General features: G+C 43.1%; 1 protein-coding gene across 1 annotated transcript in view; it reads left to right on the forward strand.

Annotated features, from left to right (window-relative positions):
• LOC144097921 (uncharacterized) overlaps window positions 1-24,937 on the forward strand; it is a 54,255-nt gene that overhangs the window by 17,972 nt on the left and 11,346 nt on the right. The window contains exons 3-5 of the mRNA XM_077630521.1: window positions 564-717; window positions 18,305-18,356; window positions 19,245-19,364. Coding sequence (XP_077486647.1) covers window positions 564-717; window positions 18,305-18,356; window positions 19,245-19,364 — 326 coding nt within the window. The remainder of the gene's footprint in view (window positions 1-563; window positions 718-18,304; window positions 18,357-19,244; window positions 19,365-24,937) is intronic.

Consider the following 24,937-nt stretch of genomic DNA (forward strand, 5'->3'; position numbering starts at 1 on the left):
GATGTGACTATACTCCATTTCATACATAGCAGGCAATGCTGCGGAGGCTACTGATGTAGTCTGTCCACGAAATCATGCTACTCCGCCAGGTATGATGTGTTCTTCTCGAATTCTGAGTGAGTGTTCGGACAAACAAAAAAGCGGTATAAAACGAAGTGCTAGCACTGATAATCGCGGTCAAAGCTGTTAGGCGCTCAGTGTTCGGAACTTGCGGCTATAATTTTCACCCAGCATGGACTGCTTTTTAGGCGCGGATGTGGTAAGAGCGATTTGCCCTATGAGGCAAGTATCGTACCACCATATGTCATTCTTACTTCTAAATGTCTCGATGAGTGGCAGCACTTAAACATGGCAAGAGGTAAAATGAAGTTGGTGAGGTTGCTTCAGATTTACTGCAACGAAATATGTGAGTGGTCCTTGTGGTTGTATGGTGAACTACTTCTTGGTCACGGACTTTGCATGCGTGTAGATACGTGCTATAGCTTTGGCAGCGTTGCCTGCTACACATGAAGCGGAGTAGAGAACCTTAGTGCCCCAAGCCATGCATCTTTTGGTGCTAGCAGGCTTTGCCTTCGAGCCAGCCGTTCCCGAGCTCTACCGAACCTGAGAGCACCACCGTCGAGGCGTCATTCGCGCTCTTCCGCACTGGGCTTGTGCCGGTTTTGAACCCGGACTTACCACCAGCCCTCGGACTCCCAATGGTGCCCACCAGCCCCGGTGAGAACAGCTGCCCGGATTGCCTTCTTAGACAGCGGGCAGGGCATGGTGGTGTTTTCGCGGGAAGATGCTTGCATAAGAAGTGTTAGCCAACGGCAGACCACCACCACCACTTGTCGCATCGTGCTGTGGGCGTTTCTGAGCGCTGTAGTTGCGACGGCCAAGCTAGGCCGACGGCTGATCGCCTTTAGAGCACTGATCTGGACTAAGGCAAAGTCACCAGCTCAGTTGACGTGCGTTTCAGTAAATTACCGTCGAAGAACCCTCCGTTTTTTAGTAAATGACGGTTACATTTAATGCGAGAACATTATGTGGCCTATTAAAAACGAAACCCGGCGTCGGCGTTCAGAAAAAGTAGGCCCAACACTGACATGATGTCACAAAGACCCCATGGCGTCAGGAGTAAACCATTTGATAGTTAACGGTAGCAGTAGTTAATAGCAGTGATGACTATGACGTTGAAGATTATTATAGTAATAGCGGTAGCTGACGACGTCTTAGTGTAATTGTGTAAGACGAAGTTATAGCGTACAATGACATCACACCGTAAGATGACGTCATAGCACCCAAAGACTTCATAGCACATGTGTGGTAAATGTGTGATATTACGTGATCAATCATGTCACGCCGTATCTTATATGATGTGATCAACTACATCACATCATACGATGTAGCGTGATCTAACACACCACGTCATGTGTTGTCGAAAGGCTAACAGTTTAAGTTGGGTGAAACGCCAGATGGTGCTAGAGGCGCGTAGCGGGCAATAAATGCGTTCGCATTCACGTCACGTAGGCAGTCTTAAATGCCCCCTTAACTTTTTACACTATTTGGTAAACTCAAAGAATGTTTGATTGAAGTCATAGTTGTGTACGGGGTTTTCTATGGTTTACTCGCAGAAACGTCCTTTCCTAACATAAAAAGTTCTGCGACAAGGAACTGAGCAGATTTTTATGGGCCTCAACCGAGGCAATGGCTCTAGGGACGTGCGAATATTCGAAGTTTTCGAACATCGAATCGAATAATCTTCTATAGTCCATCCACTGAACGAACAAAATAGCGTATGTTCAAAATTATTCCATACGAAACAAATTCGTTCTTTTGTTTGCGAATAGTTTTCGAATAAGTAACTTGCTGTTTAAATAGGGCGAGCTTAGTTCCTTTCCTGGACTGTTTCAAAAATAGGGCCCGCTTAGTTGCTTTCGATGACTGTTTCAAAAATAGGCCCGCTTAGTTTCTTTTGACGGTTGTTTCCAAAAAAGGACCCGCTTAGTTTCTTTCGATGACTGTTTCAAAAAAAGAGCCCACTTAATTTTTTTTACACGGTTGTTTGAAGAACACGACCCGTTTAGTTTCTTTTACGAGTGAAGAATAGGACCCGCCTAGTTTCGTTCGGTGGCTGTTTGAAAAATAAGGCCCGCTTAGCTTCTTCACGCGAGTCCTTCAAAATGGGGTCAGCTTAGTTTATTTCTACGGCGGTTTCAAAAAGAGGGCCCTCTGAGGTTATTTCCTCGTATGTTCAAAAATTGGACCCGCCTAGTTTATTTACACGACTGTTTCAAAAATGGGACCCGCTTAGTTTCTTTTCACGACGGTTTCAAAAACAAGGCCCGCTTAGTTTCTCCACACGACTGCACCAAAATGGGGTCAGATTAGTTTCTTTTCACGATGGTTTAAAAGATAGGGCCCTTTGACATTCTTTCCTCCTATGTTCAAAAATAGGACCCGCTTAGTTTCTTTTCACGACTGTTTCAAAATAAGGCCCCCTTGTTTTCTTTCCACCACTGTTTCAAAAATGGGGTCAGCTTAGTTTCTTTCCACGATGGTTTCAAAGAGAGGGCCCTTTGACATTCTTTCCTCCTATGTTCAAAAATAGGACCCGCTTAGTTTCTTTTCACGACTGTTTCAAAAATAAGGCCCCCTTGTTTTCTTTCCACCACTGTTTCATAAATGTGTCAGCTTAGTTTCTTTCCACGATGGTTTCAAAGAGAGGGCCCTTTGACATTCTTTCCTCCTATGTTCAAAAATAGGACCCGCTTAGTTTCTTTTCACGACTGTTTCAAAAATAAGGCCCCCTTGTTTTCTTTCCACCACTGTTTCATAAATGTGTCAGCTTAGTTTCTTTCCACGATGGTTTCAAAGAGAGGGCCCTTTGACATTCTTTCCTCCTATGTTCCAAAATAGGACCCGCTTAGTTTCTTTTCACGACTGTTTCAAAAATAAGGCCCCCTTGTTTTCTTTCCACCACTGTTTCAAAAATGTGTCAGCTTAGTTTCTTTCCACGATGGTTTCAAAGAGAGGGCCCTTTGACATTCTTTCCTCCTATGTTCAAAAATAGGACCCGCTTAGTTTCTTTTCACGACTGTTTCAAAAATAAGGCCCCCTTGTTTTCTTTCCACCACTGTTTCAAAAATGTGTCAGCTTAGTTTCTTTCCACGATGGTTTCAAAGAGAGGGCCCTTTGACATTCTTTCCTCCTATGTTCAAAAATAGGACCCGCTTAGTTTCTTTTCACGACTGTTTCAAAAATAAGCCCCCCTTGTTTTCTTTCTACCACTGTTTCAAAAATGTGTCAGCTTAGTTTCTTTCCACGATGGTTTCAAAGAGGGGGCCCTTTGACATTCTTTCCTCCTATGTTCAAAAATAGGACCCGCTTAGTTTCTTTTCACGACTGTTTCAAAAATAAGGCCCCCTTGTTTTCTTTCCACCACTGTTTCAAAAATGTGTCAGCTTAGTTTCTTTCCACGATGGTTTTAAAGAGAGGGCCCTTTGACATTCTTTCCTCCTATGTTCAAAAATAGGACCCGCTTAGTTTCTTTTCACGACTGTTTCAAAAATAAGCCCCCCTTGTTTTCTTTCCACCACTGTTTCAAAAATGTGTCAGCTTAGTTTCTTTCCACGATGGTTTCAAAGAGAGGGCCCTTTGACATTCTTTCCTCCTATGTTCAAAAATAGGACCCGCTTAGTTTCTTTTCACGACTGTTTCAAAAATAAGGCCCCCTTGTTTTCTTTCCACCACTGTTTCAAAAATGTGTCAGCTTAGTTTCTTTCCACGATGGTTTCAAAGAGGGGGCCCTTTGACATTCTTTCCTCCTATGTTCAAAAATAGGACCCGCGTAGTTTCTTTTCACGACTGTTTCAAAAATAAGGCCCCCTTGTTTTCTTTCCACCACTGTTTCAAAAAATGTGTCAGCTTAGTTTCTTTCCACGATGGTTTCAAAGAGAGGGCCCTTTGACATTCTTTCCTCCTATGTTCAAAAATAGGACCCGCTTAGTTTCTTTTCACGACTGTTTCAAAAATAAGCCCCACTTGTTTTCTTTCCATCACTGTTTCAAAAATGTGTCAGCTTAGTTTCTTTCCACGATGGTTTCAAAGAGAGGGCCCTTTGACATTCTTTCCTCCTATGTTCAAAAATAGGACCCGCTTAGTTTCTTTTCACGACTGTTTCAAAAATAAGCCCCCTTGTTTTCTTTCCACCACTGTTTCAAAAATGTGTCAGCTTAGTTTCTTTCCACGATGGTTTCAAAGAGAGGGCCCTTTGACATTCTTTCCTCCTATGTTCAAAAATAGGACCCGCTTAGTTTCTTTTCACGACTGTTTCAAAAATAAGCCCCACTTGTTTTCTTTCCACTACTGTTTCAAAAATGTGTCAGCTTAGTTTCTTTCCACGATGGTTTCAAAGAGAGGGCCCTTTGACATTCTTTCCTCCTATGTTCAAAAATAGGACCCGCTTAGTTTCTTTTCACGACTGTTTCAAAAATAAGCCCCACTTGTTTTCTTTCCACCACTGTTTCAAAAATGTGTCAGCTTAGTTTCTTTCCACGATGGTTTCAAAGAGAGGGCCCTTTGACATTCTTTCCTCCTATGTTCAAAAATAGGACCCGCTTAGTTTCTTTTCACGACTGTTTCAAAAATAAGCCCCCTTGTTTTCTTTCCACCACTGTTTCAAAAATGTGTCAGCTTAGTTTCTTTCCACGATGGTTTCAAAGAGAGGGCCCTTTGACATTCTTTCCTCCTATGTTCAAAAATAGGACCCGCTTAGTTTCTTTTCACGACTGTTTCAAAAATAAGCCCCCTTGTTTTCTTTCCACCACTGTTTCAAAAATGTGTCAGCTTAGTTTCTTTCCACGATGGTTTCAAAGAGAGGGCCCTTTGACATTCTTTCCTCCTATGTTCAAAAATAGGACCCGCTTAGTTTCTTTTCACGACTGTTTCAAAAATAAGCCCCACTTGTTTTCTTTCCACCACTGTTTCAAAAATGTGTCAGCTTAGTTTCTTTCCACGATGGTTTCAAAGAGAGGGCCCTTTGACATTCTTTCCTCCTATGTTCAAAAATAAGACCCGCTTAGTTTCTTTTCACGACGGTTTCAAAAATAAGGCCCCCTTGTTTTCTTTCCACCACTGTTTCAAAAATGTGTCAGCTTAGTTTCTTTCCACGATGGTTTCAAAGAGAGAGCCCTTTGACACTCTCTCCTCCTATGTTCAAAAATAGGACCCGCTAAGTTTTTTTCACGACTGTTTCAAAAATAAGGCCCCCTTGTTTTCTTTCCACCACTGTTTCAAAAGTGGGGTCAGCTTAGTTTCTTTCCACGATGGTTTCAAAAAGAGGGCTCTCTGAAATTCTTTGGTCACCTGTTCAAAAATGGGACCCGCTTAGTTTCTTTTCACGACTGTTCCAAAAATAAGGCCTGCTTAGTTTCTTTCCACCACTGTTTCAAAAATGGGGTCAGCTTAGTTTCTTTCCACGATGGTTTCAAAGTGAGGGCCCTTTGACATTCTTTCCTCCTATGTTCAAAAATAGGACCCGCTTAGTTTCTTTTCACGACTGTTCCAAAAATAAGGCCTGCTTAGTTTCTTTCCACCACAGTTTCAAAAATGGGGTCAGATCAGTTTCTTTCCACGATGGTTTCAAAGAGAGGGCCCTTTGACATTCTTTCCTCCTATGTTCAGAAATAGGACCCGCTTAGTTTCTTTTCACGACTGTTCCAAAAATAAGGCCTGCTTAGTTTCTTTCCACCACTGTTTCAAAAATGGGGTCAGATCAGTTTCTTTCCACGATGGTTTCAAAGAGAGGGCCCTTTGACATCCTTTCCTCCTATGTTCAAAGATAGGACCCGCTTAGTTTCTTTCCACGACTGTTCCAAAAATAAGGCCTGCTTAGTTTCTTTCCACCACTGTTTCAAAAATGGGGTCAGATCAGTTTCTTTCCACGATGGTTTCAAAGAGAGGGCCCTTTGACATTCTTTCCTCCTATGTTAAAAGATAGGACCCGCTTAGTTTCTTTCCACGACTGTTCCAAAAATAGGGCCTGCTTAGTTTCTTTCCACCACTGTTTCAAAAATGGGGTCAGATCAGTTTCTTTCCACGATGGTTTCAAAGAGAGGGCCCTTTGACATTCTTTCCTCCTATGTTCAAAAATAGGACCCGCTTAGTTTCTTTTCACGACTGTTCCAAAAATAAGGCCTGCTTAGTTTCTTTCCACCGCTGTTTCAAAAATGGGGTCAGATCAGTTTCTTTCCCCGATGGTTTCAAAGAGAGGGCCCTTTGACATTCTTTCCTCCTATGTTCAAAGATAGGACCCGCTTAGTTTCTTTCCACGACTGTTCCAAAAATAAGGCCTGCTTAGTTTCTTTCCACCACTGTTTCAAAAATGGGGTCAAATCAGTTTCTTTCCACGATGGTTTATAAGAGAGGGCCCTTTGACATTCTTTCCTCCTATGTTCAAAGATAGGACCCGCTTAGTTTCTTTCCACGACTGTTCCAAAAATAAGGCCTGCTTAGTTTCTTTTTACCACTCTTTCAAAAATGGGGTCAGATCAGATTCTTTCCACTATGGTTTCAAAGAGAGGGCCCTTTGACATTCTTTCCTCCTATGTTCAAAAATAGGACCCGCTTAGTTTCTTTTCACGACTGTTCCAAAAATAAGGCCTGCTTAGTTTCTTTCCACCACTGTTTCAAAAATGGGGTCAGATCAGTTTCTTTCCACGATGGTTTCAAAGAGAGGGCCCTTTGACATTCTTTCCTCCTATGTTCAAAGATAGGACCCGCTTAGTTTCTTTCCACGACTGTTCCAAAAATAAGGCCTGCTTAGTTTCTTTCCACCACTGTTTCAAAAATGGGGTCAGATCAGTTTCTTTCCACGATGGTTTCAAAGAGAGGGCCCTTTGACATTCTTTCCTCCTATGTTCAAAGATAGGACCCGCTTAGTTTCTTTCCACGACTGTTTCAAAAATAAGCCCCCCTTGTTTTCTTTCCACCACTGTTTCAAAAATGTGTCAGCTTAGTTTCTTTCCACGATGGTTTCAAAGAGAGGGCCCTTTGACATTCTTTCCTCCTATGTTCAAAAATAGGACCCGCTTAGTTTCTTTTCACGACTGTTTCAAAAATAAGGCCCCCTTGTTTTCTTTCCACCACTGTTTCAAAAATGTGTCAGCTTAGTTTCTTTCCACGATGGTTTCAAAGAGGGGGCCCTTTGACATTCTTTCCTCCTATGTTCAAAAATAGGACCCGCTTAGTTTCTTTTCACGACTGTTTCAAAAATAAGGCCCCCTTGTTTTCTTTCCACCACTGTTTCAAAAATGTGTCAGCTTAGTTTCTTTCCACGATGGTTTCAAAGTGAGGGCCCTTTGACATTCTTTCCTCCTATGTTCAAAAATAGGACCCGCTTAGTTTCTTTTCACGACTGTTCCAAAAATAAGGCCTGCTTAGTTTCTTTCCACCACTGTTTCAAAAATGGGGTCAGATCAGTTTCTTTCCACGATGGTTTCAAAGAGAGGGCCCTTTGACATTCTTTCCTCCTATGTTCAGAAATAGGACCCGCTTAGTTTCTTTTCAGGACTGTTCCAAAAATAAGGCCTGCTTAGTTTCTTTCCACCACTGTTTCAAAAATGGGGTCAGATCAGTTTCTTTCCACGATGGTTTCATAGAGAGGTCCCTTTGACATTCTTTCCTCCTATGTTCAAAAATAGGACCCGCTTAGTTTCTATTCACGACTGTTCCAAAAATAAGGCCTGCTTAGTTTCTTTTTACCACTGTTTCAAAAATGGGGTCAGATCAGTTTCTTTCCACTATGGTTTCAAAGAGAGGGCCCTTTGACATTCTTTCCTCCTATGTTCAAAAATAGGACCCGCTTAGTTTCTTTTCACGACTGTTCCAAAAATAAGGCCTGCTTAGTTTCTTTCCACCACTGTTTCAAAAATGGGGTCAGATCAGTTTCTTTCCACGATGGTTTCAAAGAGAGGGCCCTTTGACATTCTTTCCTCCTATGTTCAAAGATAGGACCCGCTTAGTTTCTTTCCACGACAGTTCCGAAAATAAGGCCTGCTTAGTTTCTTTCCACCACTGTTTCAAAAATGGGGTCAGATCAGTTTCTTTCCACGATGGTTTCAAAGAGAGGGCCCTTTGACATTCTTTCCTCCTATGTTCAAAAATAGGACCCGCTTAGTTTCTTTTCACGACTGTTCCAAAAATAAGGCCTGCTTAGTTTCTTTCCACCACTGTTTCAAAAATGGGGTCAGATCAGTTTCTTTCCACGATGGCTTCAAAGAGAGGGCCCTTTGACATTCTTTCCTCCTATGTTCAAAGATAGGACCCGCTTAGTTTCTTTCCACGACTGTTCCAAAAATAAGGCCTGCTTAGTTTCTTTCCACCACTGTTTCAAAAATGGGGTCAAATCAGTTTCTTTCCACGATGGTTTCAAAGAGAGGGCCCTTTGACATTCTTTCCTCCTATGTTCAAAGATAGGACCCGCTTAGTTTCTTTCCACGACTGTTCCAAAAATAAGGCCTGCTTAGTTTCTTTTTACCACTGTTTCAAAAATGGGGTCAGATCAGTTTCTTTCCACTATGGTTTCAAAGAGAGGGCCCTTTGACATTCTTTCCTCCTATGTTCAAAAATAGGACCCGCTTAGTTTCTTTTCACGACTGTTCCAAAAATAAGGCCTGCTTAGTTTCTTTCCACCACTGTTTCAAAAATGGGGTCAGATCAGTTTCTTTCCACGATGGTTTCAAAGAGAGGGCCCTTTGACATTCTTTCCTCCTATGTTCAAAGATAGGACCCGCTTAGTTTCTTTCCACGACTGTTCCAAAAATAAGGCCTGCTTAGTTTCTTTCCACCACTGTTTCAAAAATGGGGTCAGATCAGTTTCTTTCCACGATGGTTTCAAAGAGAGGGCCCTTCGACATTCTTTCCTCCTATGTTCAAAAATAGGACCCGCTTAGTTTCTTTTCACGACTGTTCCAAAAATAAGGCCTGCTTAGTTTCTTTCCACCACTGTTTCAAAAATGGGGTCAGATCAGTTTCTTTCCACGATGGTTTCAAAGAGAGGGCCCTTTGACATTCTTTCCTCCTATGTTCAAAGATAGGACCCGCTTAGTTTCTTTCCACGACTGTTCCAAAAATAAGGCCTGCTTAGTTTCTTTCCACCACTGTTTCAAAAATGGGGTCAGATCAGTTTCTTTCCACGATGGTTTCAAAGAGAGGGCCCTTTGACATTCTTTCCTCCTATGTTCAAAGATAGGACCCGCTTAGTTTCTTTCCACGACTGTTCCAAAAATAAGGCCTGCTTAGTTTCTTTTTACCACTGTTTCAAAAAGGGGGTCAGATCAGTTTCTTTCCACTATGGTTTCAAAGAGAGGGCCCTTTGACATTCTTTCCTCCTATGTTCAAAAATAGGACCCGCTTAGTTTCTTTTCACGACTGTTCCAAAAATAAGGCCTGCTTAGTTTCTTTCCACCACTGTTTCAAAAATGGGGTCAGATCAGTTTCTTTCCACGATGGTTTCAAAGAGAGGGCCCTTTGACATTCTTTCCTCCTATGTTCAAAGGTAGGACCCGCTTAGTTTCTTTTCACGACTGTTCCAAAAATAAGGCCTGCTTAGTTTCTTTTTACCACTGTTTCAAAAATGGGGTCAGATCAGTTTCTTTCCACTATGGTTTCAAAGAGAGGGCCCTTTGACATTCTTTCCTCCTATGTTCAAAAATAGGACCCGCTTAGTTTCTTTTCACGACTGTTTCAAAAATAAGCCCCACTTGTTTTCTTTCCACCACTGTTTCAAAAATGTGTCAGCTTAGTTTCTTTCCACGATGGTTTCAAAGAGAGGGCCCTTTGACATTCTTTCCTCCTATGTTCAAAAATAGGACCCGCTTAGTTTCTTTTCACGACTGTTTCAAAAATAAGCCCCCTTGTTTTCTTTCCACCACTGTTTCAAAAATGTGTCAGCTTAGTTTCTTTCCACGATGGTTTCAAAGAGAGGGCCCTTTGACATTCTTTCCTCCTATGTTCAAAAATAGGACCCGCTTAGTTTCTTTTCACGACTGTTTCAAAAATAAGCCCCCTTGTTTTCTTTCCACCACTGTTTCAAAAATGTGTCAGCTTAGTTTCTTTCCACGATGGTTTCAAAGAGAGGGCCCTTTGACATTCTTTCCTCCTATGTTCAAAAATAGGACCCGCTTAGTTTCTTTTCACGACTGTTTCAAAAATAAGCCCCACTTGTTTTCTTTCCACCACTGTTTCAAAAATGTGTCAGCTTAGTTTCTTTCCACGATGGTTTCAAAGAGAGGGCCCTTTGACATTCTTTCCTCCTATGTTCAAAAATAGGACCCGCTTAGTTTCTTTTCACGACTGTTTCAAAAATAAGGCCCCCTTGTTTTCTTTCCACCACTGTTTCAAAAATGTGTCAGCTTAGTTTCTTTCCACGATGGTTTCAAAGAGAGGGCCCTTTGACACTCTCTCCTCCTATGTTCAAAAATAGGACCCGCTAAGTTTTTTTCACGACTGTTTCAAAAATAAGGCCCCCTTGTTTTCTTTCCACCACTGTTTCAAAAGTGGGGTCAGCTTAGTTTCTTTCCACGATGGTTTCAAAAAGAGGGCTCTCTGAAATTCTTTGGTCACCTGTTCAAAAATGGGACCCGCTTAGTTTCTTTTCACGACTGTTCCAAAAATAAGGCCTGCTTAGTTTCTTTCCACCACTGTTTCAAAAATGGGGTCAGCTTAGTTTCTTTCCACGATGGTTTCAAAGTGAGGGCCCTTTGACACTCTCTCCTCCTATGTTCAAAAATAGGACCCGCTAAGTTTTTTTCACGACTGTTTCAAAAATAAGGCCCCCTTGTTTTCTTTCCACCACTGTTTCAAAAGTGGGGTCAGCTTAGTTTCTTTCCACGATGGTTTCAAAAAGAGGGCTCTCTGAAATTCTTTGGTCACCTGTTCAAAAATGGGACCCGCTTAGTTTCTTTTCACGACTGTTCCAAAAATAAGGCCTGCTTAGTTTCTTTCCACCACTGTTTCAAAAATGGGGTCAGATCAGTTTCTTTCCACGATGGTTTCAAAGAGAGGTCCCTTTGACATTCTTTCCTATGTTCAAAAATAGGACCCGCTTAGTTTCTTTTCACGACTGTTCCAAAAATAAGGCCTGCTTAGTTTCTTTTTACCACTGTTTCAAAAATGGGGTCAGATCAGTTTCTTTCCACTATGGCTTCAAAGAGAGGGCCCTTTGACATTCTTTCCTCCTATGTTCAAAAATAGGACCCGCTTAGTTTCTTTTCACGACTGTTCCAAAAATAAGGCCTGCTTAGTTTCTTTCCACCACTGTTTCAAAAATGGGGTCAGATCAGTTTCTTTCCACGATGGTTTCAAAGAGAGGGCCCTTTGACATCCTTTCCTCCTATGTTCAAAGATAGGACCCGCTTAGTTTCTTTCCACGACTGTTCCAAAAATAAGGCCTGCTTAGTTTCTTTCCACCACTGTTTCAAAAATGGGGTCAGATCAGTTTCTTTCCACGATGGTTTCAAAGAGAGGGCCCTTTGACATTCTTTCCTCCTATGTTCAAAGATAGGACCCGCTTAGTTTCTTTCCACGACTGTTCCAAAAATAAGGCCTGCTTAGTTTCTTTCCACCACTGTTTCAAAAATGGGGTCAGATCAGTTTCTTTCCACGATGGTTTCATAGAGAGGGCCCTTTGACATTCTTTCCTCCTATGTTCAAAGATAGGACCCGCTTAGTTTCTTTCCACGACTGTTCCAAAAATAAGGCCTGCTTAGTTTCTTTCCACCACTGTTTCAAAAATGGGGTCAGATCAGTTTCTTTCCACGATGGTTTCAAAGAGAGGGCCCTTTGACATTCTTTCCTCCTATGTTCAAAAATAGGACCCGCTTAGTTTCTTTTCACGACTGTTCCAAAAATAAGGCCTGCTTAGTTTCTTTCCACCGCTGTTTCAAAAATGGGGTCAGATCAGTTTCTTTCCACGATGGTTTCAAAGAGAGGGCCCTTTGACATTCTTTCCTCCTATGTTCAAAGATAGGACCCGCTTAGTTTCTTTCCACGACTGTTCCAAAAATAAGGCCTGCTTAGTTTCTTTCCACCACTGTTTCAAAAATGGGGTCAAATCAGTTTCTTTCCACGATGGTTTATAAGAGAGGGCCCTTTGACATTCTTTCCTCCTATGTTCAAAGATAGGACCCGCTTAGTTTCTTTCCACGACTGTTCCAAAAATAAGGCCTGCTTAGTTTCTTTTTACCACTGTTTCAAAAATGGGGTCAGATCAGATTCTTTCCACTATGGTTTCAAAGAGAGGGCCCTTTGACATTCTTTCCTCCTATGTTCAAAAATGGGACCCGCTTAGTTTCTTTTCACGACTGTTCCAAAAATAAGGCCTGCTTAGTTTCTTTCCACCACTGTTTCAAAAATGGGGTCAGATCAGTTTCTTTCCACGATGGTTTCAAAGAGAGGGCCCTTTGACATTCTTTCCTCCTATGTTCAAAGATAGGACCCGCTTAGTTTCTTTCCACGACTGTTCAAAAAATAAGGCCTGCTTAGTTTCTTTCCACCACTGTTTCAAAAATGGGGTCAGATCAGTTTCTTTCCACGATGGTTTCAAAGAGAGGGCCCTTTGACATTCTTTCCTCCTATGTTCAAAGATAGGACCCGCTTAGTTTCTTTCCACGACTGTTTCAAAAATAAGCCCCCCATGTTTTCTTTCCACCACTGTTTCAAAAATGTGTCAGCTTAGTTTCTTTCCACGATGGTTTCAAAGAGAGGGCCCTTTGACATTCTTTCCTCCTATGTTCAAAAATAGGACCCGCTTAGTTTCTTTTCACGACTGTTTCAAAAATAAGGCCCCCTTGTTTTCTTTCCACCACTGTTTCAAAAATGTGTCAGCTTAGTTTCTTTCCACGATGGTTTCAAAGAAGGGGCCCTTTGACATTCTTTCCTCCTATGTTCAAAAATAGGACCCGCTTAGTTTCTTTTCACGACTGTTTCAAAAATAAGGCCCCCTTGTTTTCTTTCCACCACTGTTTCAAAAATGTGTCAGCTTAGTTTCTTTCCACGATGGTTTCAAAGTGAGGGCCCTTTGACATTCTTTCCTCCTATGTTCAAAAATAGGACCCGCTTAGTTTCTTTTCACGACTGTTCCAAAAATAAGGCCTGCTTAGTTTCTTTCCACCACTGTTTCAAAAATGGGGTCAGATCAGTTTCTTTCCACGATGGTTTCAAAGAGAGGGCCCTTTGACATTCTTTCCTCCTATGTTCAGAAATAGGACCCGCTTAGTTTCTTTTCAGGACTGTTCCAAAAATAAGGCCTGCTTAGTTTCTTTCCACCACTGTTTCAAAAATGGGGTCAGATCAGTTTCTTTCCACGATGGTTTCATAGAGAGGTCCCTTTGACATTCTTTCCTCCTATGTTCAAAAATAGGACCCGCTTAGTTTCTTTTCACGACTGTTCCAAAAATAAGGCCTGCTTAGTTTCTTTTTACCACTGTTTCAAAAATGGGGTCAGATCAGTTTCTTTCCACTATGGTTTCAAAGAGAGGGCTCTTTGACATTCTTTCCTCCTATGTTCAAAAATAGGACCCGCTTAGTTTCTTTTCACGACTGTTCCAAAAATAAGGCCTGCTTAGTTTCTTTCCACCACTGTTTCAAAAATGGGGTCAGATCAGTTTCTTTCCACGATGGTTTCAAAGAGAGGGCCCTTTGACATTCTTTCCTCCTATGTTCAAAGATAGGACCCGCTTAGTTTCTTTCCACGACAGTTCCAAAAATAAGGCCTGCTTAGTTTCTTTCCACCACTGTTTCAAAAATGGGGTCAGATCAGTTTCTTTCTACGATGGTTTCAAAGAGAGGGCCCTTTGACATTCTTTCCTCCTATGTTCAAAAATAGGACCCGCTTAGTTTCTTTTCACGACTGTTCCAAAAATAAGGCCTGCTTAGTTTCTTTCCACCACTGTTTCAAAAATGGGGTCAGATCAGTTTCTTTCCACGATGGCTTCAAAGAGAGGGCCCTTTGACATTCTTTCCTCCTCTGTTCAAAGATAGGACCCGCTTAGTTTCTTTCCACGACTGTTCCAAAAATAAGGCCTGCTTAGTTTCTTTCCACCACTGTTTCAAAAATGGGGTCAAATCAGTTTCTTTCCACGATGGTTTCAAAGAGAGGGCCCTTTGACATTCTTTCCTCCTATGTTCAAAGATAGGACCCGCTTAGTTTCTTTCCACGACTGTTCCAAAAATAAGGCCTGCTTAGTTTCTTTTTACCACTGTTTCAAAAATGGGGTTAGATCAGTTTCTTTCCACTATGGTTTCAAAGAGAGGGCCCTTTGACATTCTTTCCTCCTATGTTCAAAAATAGGACCCGCTTAGTTTCTTTTCACGACTGTTCCAAAAATAAGGCCTGCTTAGTTTCTTTCCACCACTGTTTCAAAAATGGGGTCAGATCAGTTTCTTTCCACGATGGTTTCAAAGAGAGGGCCCTTTGACATTCTTTCCTCCTATGTTCAAAGATAGGACCCGCTTAGTTTCTTTCCACGACTGTTCCAAAAATAAGGCCTGCTTAGTTTCTTTCCACCACTGTTTCAAAAATGGGGTCAGATCAGTTTCTTTCCACGATGGTTTCAAAGAGAGGGCCCTTCGACATTCTTTCCTCCTATGTTCAAAAATAGGACCCGCTTAGTTTCTTTTCACGACTGTTCCAAAAATAAGGCCTGCTTAGTTTCTTTCCACCACTGTTTCAAAAATGGGGTCAGATCAGTTTCTTTCCACGATGGTTTCAAAGAGAGGGCCCTTTGACATTCTTTCCTCCTATGTTCAAAGATAGGACCCGCTTAGTTTCTTTCCACGACTGTTCCAAAAATAAGGCCTGCTTAGTTTCTTTCCACCACTGTTTCAAAAATGGGGTCAGATCAGTTTCTTTCCACGATGGTTTCAAAGAGAGGGCCCTTTGACATTCTTTCCTCCTATGTTCAAAGATAGGACCCGCTTAGTTTCTTTCCACGACTGTTCCAAAAATAAGGCCTGCTTAGTTTCTTTTTACCACTGTTTCAAAAAGGGGGTCAGATCAGTTTCTTTCCACTATGGTTTCAAAGAGAGGGCCCTTTGACATTCTTTCCTCCTATGTTCAAAAATAGGACCCGCTTAGTTTCTTTTCACGACTGTTCCAAAAATAAGGCCTGCTTAGTTTCTTTCCACCACTGTTTCAAAAATGGGGTCAGATCAGTTTCTTTCCACGATGGTTTCAAAGAGAGGGCCCTTTGACATTCTTTCCTCCTATGTTCAAAGATAGGACCCGCTTAGTTTCTTTTCACGACTGTTCCAAAAATAAGGCCTGCTTAGTTTCTTTCCACCACTGTTTCAAAAATGGGGTCAGATCAGTTTCTTTCCACGATGGTTTCAAAGAGAGGGCCCTTTGACATTCTTTCCTCCTATGTTCAAAGATAGGACCCGCTTAGTTTCTTTTCACGACTGTTCCAAAAATAAGGCCTGCTTAGTTTCTTTCCACCACTGTTTCAAAAATGGGGTCAGATCAGTTTCTTTCCACGATGGTTTCAAAGAGAGGGCCCTTTGACATTCTTTCCTCCTATGTTCAAAGATAGGACCCGCTTAGTTTCTTTTCACGACTGTTCCAAAAATAAGGCCTGCTTAGTTTCTTTTTACCACTGTTTCAAAAATGGGGTCAGATCAGTTTCTTTCCACTATGGTTTCAAAGAGAGGGCCCTTTGACATTCTTTCCTCCTATGTTCAAAAATAGGACCCGCTTAGTTTCTTTTCACGACTGTTCCAAAAATAAGGCCTGCTTAGTTTCTTTCCACCACTGTTTCAAAAATGGGGTCAGATCAGTTTCTTTCCACGATGGTTTCAAAGAGAGGGCCCTTTGACATTCTTTCCTCCTATGTTCAAAGATAGGACCCGCTTAGTTTCTTTCCACGACTGTTCCAAAAATAAGGCCTGCTTAGTTTCTTTCCACCACTGTTTCAAAAATGGGGTCAGATCAGTTTCTTTCCACGATGGTTTCAAAGAGAGGGCCCTTTGACATTCTTTCCTCCTATGTTCAAAGATAGGACCCGCTTAGTTTCTTTCCACGACTGTTCCAAAAATAAGGCCTGCTTAGTTTCTTTCCACCACTGTTTCAAAAATGGGGTCAGATCAGTTTCTTTCCACGATGGTTTCAAAGAGAGGGCCCTTTGACATTCTTTCCTCCTATGTTCAAAAATAGGACCCGCTTAGTTTCTTTCCACGACTGTTCCAAAAATAAGGCCTGCTTAGTTTCTTTCCACCACTGTTTCAAAAATGGGGTCAGATCAGTTTCTTTCCACGATGGTTTCAAAGAGAGGGCCCTTTGACATTCTTTCCTCCTATGTTCAAAGATAGGACCCACTTAGTTTCTTTCCACGACTGTTCCAAAAATAAGGCCTGCTTAGTTTCTTTCCACCACTGTTTCAAAAATGGGGTCAGATCAGTTTCTTTCCACGATGGTTTCAAAGAGAGGACCCTTTGACATTCTTTCCTCCTATGTTCAAAAGTAGGACCCGCTTAGTTTCTTTCCACGACTGTTCCAAAAATAAGGCCTGCTTAGTTTCTTTCCACCACTGTTTCAAAAATGGGGTCAGATCAGTTTCTTTCCACGATGGTTTCAAAGAGAGGGCCCTTTGACATTCTTTCCTCCTATGTTCAAAAATTGGACCCGCTTAGTTTCTTTCCACGACTGTTCCAAAAATGAGGTCCGCTTAGTTTTTTCCACCACTGTTTCAGAAATGGGGCCCGGTCCGACGCCTCACCGCATGTTGCCGCGATCGGTCTGTGCGGGAAGGAGGGTTCAGCGCCGCGACTCGGTCCATTCGCGTGGCGACGTTTGTTGTGCTCATATTCAGCATGTTTCTCCTAAGACTCTCTAATATTTTTAAAAATAAACCTTTTCAGTTAGAAGAGCACTTTTACGGAATAGCATTGCCAGCAGTGCAGTACACCAGCATAGAGCTGGGACGTGTTAACTTGCAGGCTGGTAATTACTATCGAAGAGTTAACTTTTTAACTACTACTGTTATGCTCCCTAATTATTGAGGGGTATGTGGCCCACCGCAGATAATATCCATATCGGTTTTTTAATTTCTAAAATGCGGCTACCATCGGCGCTGCGGCCAAACAAATTATGGCTGCATCGCGCCAAAATACATGCGTTTTCTAGAATCATGCAGGCAAAGCAATCACTCCAGTGCACATTGCTCGTCGAAACAGATAGCCAAAATTTCCTGGGCTACAGAGCCGAGGGTAATACTCTTTTTGAGATTATAAAACTGATATGGATAATACTTACGGTAGACTACGCCCCTCTCAGTAAGCAGCGAGCCTAACTTTTAAAAGGTAACTAATCAATATTATGGTTAACAAGCCTGCTAGTTAGAACTTCTTAGCTGTGTTGTGATGCACTACGCCACTCGAAAATGCTATGCCGATAAAGTGCTCTTCTAACTCAAAAAACGTATTTTTAAAAATTGTTGAAAGCCTTAGGTGAAACACCCATTATGTGGTCTTCAAGACTGAGCGACGCAACAGCGCCCAGGCAGGGTTAGCGAACCCAGCCTTCAGGTCTTCAGGCTATGACACAAATACTCGCCCATCTCATTGACGTTATTCTGGGCTGGTTGTTTTGCTGTCGTCATGAGTAGCAACAGGTAATTTTCTTGTCTTTACGACATGACATTCAAAGGTACGATTTACTGACTTTGTGGTGCGTACCTTCTAAGGGAGATCAGTGTTAAAGACACATCTTTAATTCCACGAACTATAGCGCCACCGATTGCGCTTCGCTGGTTTCCGTGAATATTCATTTTGAACAAATAATGAAACCAGTAATAAATAATCACGTAAGTATTCTATTATTTGAATAGGTTTTAGACTACACTATAGTCGTATTCGATCCTCCAGCAAAGCTAGCCTGTTCACAGCATATGGCTCCTGTTAATATCTGCCGCATGGAGTCCTTCCATGCGCATCCCAGCTTCCACCTTCTTTACCCGCGACATCGTTCTCAGCAGTGCAACGCCACTGCCACTGAGCCACGACGGCGTCCCAGATGGCGGCGTCCACATCGGTCTTAACTAACATGCGAACCCCATGGAAGAAGCTGTGCGCTAGGAACCCAATGCTATACGCGACACTGCGCCTATATACAAAGCCCATGTTACCGCTCGTGCAGTTCATTTACACTGTTGTGTTTGAGAATATTGACCTTGATGCCTTGTGTGTAGCTCTTGCTCTTGCTGCCTCGTGCGTAGCTGCACGTTGACTGTTTTTCTTTCTCTTTTTGTTCTGTGCTCACGTGTAGACCTGCTCACAACGCATTCGGCCGCTGAGGAGCTTCTCACGTCGATAAACGAGTGAGGAACAGAACTTTTTTATGTTCTTTCTAGCAATGGGCGCAAGAATTCGAGACTCTGGTACCCGTTGTTTTAAGGGTGTATTTAGACATTTACTTCTCAGAGCATGAAGTTGCTCAGGCTGGCTCATGCCTTATTGAAGCCGAAAAAAAAAAACGGAACGTGCAGAGGGGCAACACGAGTGCTCGTGTTGCAACTTCGGTGCGTCCATATTTTTTTCTCGGCAATTTCTTTAACAGATTTATTGCCTCTTATTTCTCGTGGCCTATCATCAGAAAAGCGTAAAAATAGATAGCATAACTGGAAAGGACACAAAGCAGAGCTCGATCTTCTGCGCATTTAGGATTGTCCTGTGTCTTTTTGCTCGGAGATGCATCTGTATCGACTATCACAATTAACAGTCCTGCTCCAGGCTGGAAACGCATTTTCATGAAAATATGCTTGTTCTGAAACGCTTGCTCGTTTAAAGCTGCGTGTAAATTGCGCAAAAACCTGCACGAAGCCTCAAACTGCTGCCGTTAAGAGGGCACGAATGCTGTTCTGCAGGGATAGATTGGGGAGATAGGGTGTGAGCTATGTTCATAAAGCTCAACATCTGCTTATAAAATAGTTTCAAATAACAAATAAAACCTTTGAGTGAGGCTTTAAAGTGTGATTTGCTCTCTTTGGACATTTACTCCGTTTCTGCTCAAGTTTCAGCGAGGTAAGATCCTGGCCTCGCCTGTTTGCTTCATGCAACTATCACCCTAACTTCCTCTGTAGTGCTGAATCGTTTGGGAAAAAAAAAGCGGGAGATTCTGTTTGCATACAGCAGCACGAGGCCCACGAGCCACTTTAACGATGAAGCACACAATGCCTCGTCCTTGTTTTCCTCTCGGCGGCGTCTAGGAAGCTGTTCCGTATGAAGGTCGGCCTCAAGATCAGCATCGCGTACGCCTCCACGTTCGGATCCTTCGGGACACCGTACGGCACGTCGCTGGCACTGGCGGCACAGGCATACTTCAAGGAGTAAGCGCGTGCGCCACTTGCGTGGCAACGACAAGCACGTTATATATAGGGCGCCGCTGGGACGGCGGTAAAGTTACGCTCGGAATACGCGAAGTAGAGTGGGAGAAAGGCCATGCGAATGACAGTACTTGCCTAGAGAGTACTGACTCATCGGTGCACTTGTGTACTCAGCTTTTTTTTTTGTACTGAGCACGACTGGAACAATGTTCTATAATACCGAAATAGTTCGTTCCACATGCGTTTGTTTCGCTTAACAGCAATGAACACCGTAGTGTTCATTTAGTCACTTGTGGCCTTTTGTTCAGACATAGATCATTACCGCGTACTTGACTCAACCGGCTCGAATTGTCTATCGCATTTGTGCGCAAGAAATACACCAGTTGAGCCGCATTTAGATTGTGTGGTTCGTGCTGTCAATTGCTGAGGAATTTCGTGGATGCGTTCGTTTTAGTCTCGTTTAAATATTTACAGTCTGTAGGGTCTACGAATGCTTATGTGCAGTTTTTCTATTTCGCTAGTACTTCACCTTTCCGCTTTAACAAATCATGTAAGCATTAAATGAAAGAAATAAAAAGTACTCCGCGACCATTAATTGGTAGCTTTATGTGCTTCATAAGGGCTCCTACTTCTTACGCCTCATACTCGCGTTACTAGACAGTTTTAGCTGTGCGTACGCAAGTGCTAGCGTACCCAAAGAGCTACGGCGCTGCGTGCGTTACGCTGTCCGCTCCGAAGTATAGTTTTAGCTGACCGTGCCGTAGCGTCCCTCGGGCGCACGTGGCGCCATCTAGTGACAAGAAGTGAAACCACATCAACTCTCGGTTGAAGAAAATTTCATCCGTGATTACTGATAACTACTGTGAGTGCATTGGGAGCCTTTTTTGTTCCAAGAAGAAAAACTATGCAAACCGAAGAAAATGCAAGATCTGGCTAAAAGCTAGAAAACTGCTTCGCCAGGTGTCGTTGCTACGAGGAAAACACACTGAATATAGTTAGGCCTAGGAGCTTGAAGATCGCCAAATTATCTGAAAAACAGGGGCTAGTTATCGCTTATACCACTAATTGTGGGCAAGATTAGGCGAAATAAAAGCGAACCGCTACCATTTGAGCGAGCTATTGCGTCGAAGAATCCAGCGGCGACATGTATTTATTCCGAAGCGGGCGAGCAGGGCGCCGCCATCTTGTCAAAGTTAGCGTACGCAAGCCACCCAAGCGCCGCAACGCAAACTCCGCTGGCTACCGTACGCAAGGCAACCGTACGCAAGACGCAAGGCTTGCGCTTGCGTTCTGCGCATGCGCACTACCGTCCCCCGCAAACTCCTCGCGTACGCTAACTCTTTGCGTACGCTCAGCTAAAACTGTCTACTGTCTGCTCCGTCATTATGCCCCCCCCCCCCCCCCCCCCCCCATGCACATGTCCTGCACCGGTGCAGGCACCTGAACAGCATCGGCGTTGGCCACTGGATCGTGTTGTGCCTGCCGATCGCGGCACTGACCGTTAGTTCCTGCACCCTCCTGGTCTTCTGGCTCTTCATGGGCGAATGGTAAGGAATCCGCTTCGGGTTGTCCACATCGCCAACTTTGCTTGAAACAAAAAATTCCACGGGCGCACTTACGTATGCTTAGGTGCAGTAATGCGAAAGCGTTTCTATCCCTGCTGCCGATTGTGTTGATGCGTGTTCCTTTCTTTATCCCCATGCCGTTTCTAAGTCGCGTTTTCGCTCTAAATTAGATTCTACAACATCCAAAGACGTGTGTCCCGTTGCTAAAGGGTATAGCAAGCACACCAAATTATTATTTATTTAGCAAATTAAACTGACCAATTAAAAATTCAACAATGCTGTAATTCAACAATTCCAATAAATTACCTATGATTGTGAGAGTAACTGAATTATTTACTCCAATATTTAAGCAATAAGTTAAGTAGGCCAATTAATTAATTACTTGATTAATTGATAATTTCGCCTACTTAATTTGTTGTAAATGAATTTACTTGCTTATTTGAATAATTCAGTAATTAGCTAACTCATCAACTCGATTAAATTACCGATTTTTGAACAAATTTACTCGTCAGATATATTTATTACCCATTTAATCGTTTTTAGTGCATCTATTAAAAATTAGGGCTAATTACACAATTGTTTAATCAGCTATTCTATTAATTACCCCTATAATGTATGTTTGACAGTTCGTATGGACACGCTCTGATGACAGGTACTGCACGCGCCACTCATGAGACAAGAAATGCTTTCGCATTAAAAAAATTCGGTTGAGATCATTAAGGCTGTTTACGCGTGAGAATGCGAAAGCATTATGTAGAACTACACAAGGTGGATGAGCAGATCAGTCTTCCGCATGCTTCCGAGGCTGCCGTGCCCGGTGACTGCGAAGTCAGCGCGAGATTCATTTATAGCTTGATTGCTCTTATTCGGAAATTAACCTTATTAGAAAAGTAATGGCTGGGAGCACACCTGAAACTATTTGACCAGTGGGTAAAATGAATGTATCCATCGGACTCATGCTTATTCGAGAGCCACGCGATTTATTGCTTGCTTAGTGAGGGCTTGTGAGTGACAAGATGGCTTGTGCGGGTTTTGCTACCTTCTTGCTTGGAGAGGGTCCCATAAGGGTGGAAAGTGTAGGAACTCAATAAGTCGTTTGCACCTCGGGTCGGAAAAGAAATGTGCAATGAATTCAAATAAATAAAACTCAAATTCAAGGTCAAATAAATAAAAAAGATAATTTGGATCGGTTGCGTAAGGCCCAATCATTTTCCCCAAAATGAGTGGAACAATACTTCACAGAGCAGGGACTACTGTTCTCTGCAACTCTTGTAGAATTTTAAAATAGTAAACGTTTTTTCTTCAAAAAAGCCTGCCTGCATTTCTGAAACCGCGCATTTCAGTTAATTAAAAATGCCAGTATATTATTTCTCTGATTTTGTTTTTTTATTTCGTTTTTCCGGGCTCGGCACCAGAACATATATCGTATGTTCTACGATACCAACGGCACTATCGTCGTCATCATCATGACCAGCCGAGAATTTCTTGGAAAATTCCCCTCTCAGCATCTGTAATTATTCCAGCTCTGCTTTGCGCCAACCACGGACAGCATGCATATACCAAAATCTTTTCACTCCACCTGTCTATCGGCATTCGTCGACTACGTCTGCCTTCTATTGGTGCATTCCCCACTGGGACCGTAATACACCACCTTTTGTCACTCCTAGGCATTGCATACCATGTCCAAGTCCAGTTCTTGCTTTATATTGCACCTAATATATCCCCAACTCTCATCTGTTTTCTTATATTCGTTGGTTTCTTTCCCACATAGTAATTTCCTTTCCATCAGTGCCTATATTACTTAGCTGAATTTCCACGATTTTTGTTTCCATCCCAACTTCGGTCCCATAGGATCATTATCATCATTATCATCATCACTCTAACAACGTGCCCTGCAGGAATAGGCCTCTCTCATAACCCTGCAATTAAGCCTGTATGCGCCCAAACTTGCTGATTTCATCCACTTCTCTGATACTCTTACGACCGACCGCTATGCTTGCCTTCTCATGGAATCCACTTCGTTACCTTATGGGACCATCGGTTATCCTCCCGTACGCAGAACGTGATCTGCCCATCTCCATTTCTTATTTTTGAGTTCGACTAACTCTCCTAACTCTCTTTTGGAGCGTCTACTTATTTCCTTTCTCAATGTTACAGCTATCGTTATCCTTTTTAGAGCTCACTGCGCTGTCCTTCAGTTCAACCGTTTTCCTTGGCCTCCACACCTCTGGCCCATAGGCGAGTACTGGCACGATGCGTCTACTGTATACTTGCTTCTTAAGGGATACTGGTAAGCTAGCAGTCATGGCTAGAGAGCACGTGACAAATGCACTTCACCCGATGGGTATTCTCCCAGTTGTTTCACGTTCTTGCTCGGGCTCTATGGTAACTGCCTGCCCTAAGTAGATTTATTCCCTAACAACTTCCACTGCTTCGCTGCCTATCTTAAATTATTGCGCCCGGCCGAGATCGTTCAACATTACTTTAGATTTGTTCATATGGATTTCTATACTAATCCTTGCCTGTTTATGCCGTCGATTATGCTTTGCATTTCGTGTCCTAAACCAGAGAATGCTAGGGCACTCTCCGTTTGCTTTTAACGCCGCAGCGTTAAGGGCCCCGCGTCGCGCAAAAGCCAGTGCCGGCGTTGTTGGTGTTGGCGGCGTTGTAACACGAGAATGTCATGTTCAAATAAATTTGTTTTTGTGGAGATACGGAAATCGAACCCAGGTCTTTCACACGGCGAGGCAAGCACGTGCAGAACACGCTACGAAGGATTGTCGGATCGAGCTCAATAAAACTGGACCTAGCGAATGTCTTGTGGCCCCGAAATCGGACCACTACCGATCCGCAATACAATAAGGAGCGCAGGCACTCAATAAATAAACCTGCCGCGACAATACACCTTCCAGCCACATAGGAGTCCCTCGACTGCTCGAAAGAATTCAGTAAAAGAACTACTGGCCTCGCCTATTCAGCGACGTGGTGCACTATGCTCGAACTTCGCGGGAGTAGCAGCGCGGCAAGGTTTGCCTTGTCAAGCCAGCCAGCATCTTAGAACTCGTACAGCCACCGTCAAGAAAGTTCTAGCCAATTGGAATGGACTGTTCGGGCAATTTCCAACCTCCCGGCCTGTCGACAGGTGCATCACTGTGGGTACAGAGTACCTGACGACCTAGCGGAAACGTCAGCCCATTACAGTGGCATAACCATCGATGTTGCCAAACTGCTCTTTCTTCAAATCGTCCTACGGCGCGGCGCGCCAGGCATTATGATGAGAAACAAGAGCACTGAATTTTCTGCTGAGCACATACAGCGCACAAATGTTTCCGGTACCCACAAGCCATCGCAGGACAACCTTTCAGAACTCCAGACAAACGAGCTGACGGAACGTCCGAACAAGACACAGAAGTGCTGTCGATGTGCGAAGACGTAGAGAATAAAATCACGTTCACGTACAATAGAAGCAGTACAAGAAACGAGCAACGTACGTGATAAGGTTACGGAAAATTTACGGACACGAGGTGTTGAGAATCCCCGACGCCATGCTGCTCATTGTGAAGACAACCCAAATGACAACGTTGCTTCTTTTCAACAACGCGCCGAAGGTATCCTTTGACTAGCAGGACTGCGACCCAATGATCAACATGGCCATCCCGCACAACGCTACATCCTGCGGCAACGTGATGCCAAATATCTGACAGGAGACCTTGTCTAGGTTTGGTCCTTAGTCTGAAGATGTGAACCCAGGGAAAAGCTCTTGCGCCGCGTTTTCGAGCCGTACAGAGTTATGTTAGTGGCCTCAGTTATGGAGTCTTCCTTACGAAGCACAGCAACCGCGGCACCGCGCACGCCCAGAGGCGATACAAGCGGCGTGCGTGAAACTTCACCACGCGAGAACGTATAGCTACTCACTGTGCCATTTCTGTTTCTTTTTACTATCGGGATAATGCCTTAAAAACGGGCAATGCTTTCCATATATTTTTAAATACGTTGAGCCGCAAAACTGAA

This window comes from Amblyomma americanum, chromosome 7, assembly GCF_052857255.1.
Source record: "Amblyomma americanum isolate KBUSLIRL-KWMA chromosome 7, ASM5285725v1, whole genome shotgun sequence".
Lineage (NCBI taxonomy): Eukaryota > Metazoa > Arthropoda > Arachnida > Ixodida > Ixodidae > Amblyomma > Amblyomma americanum.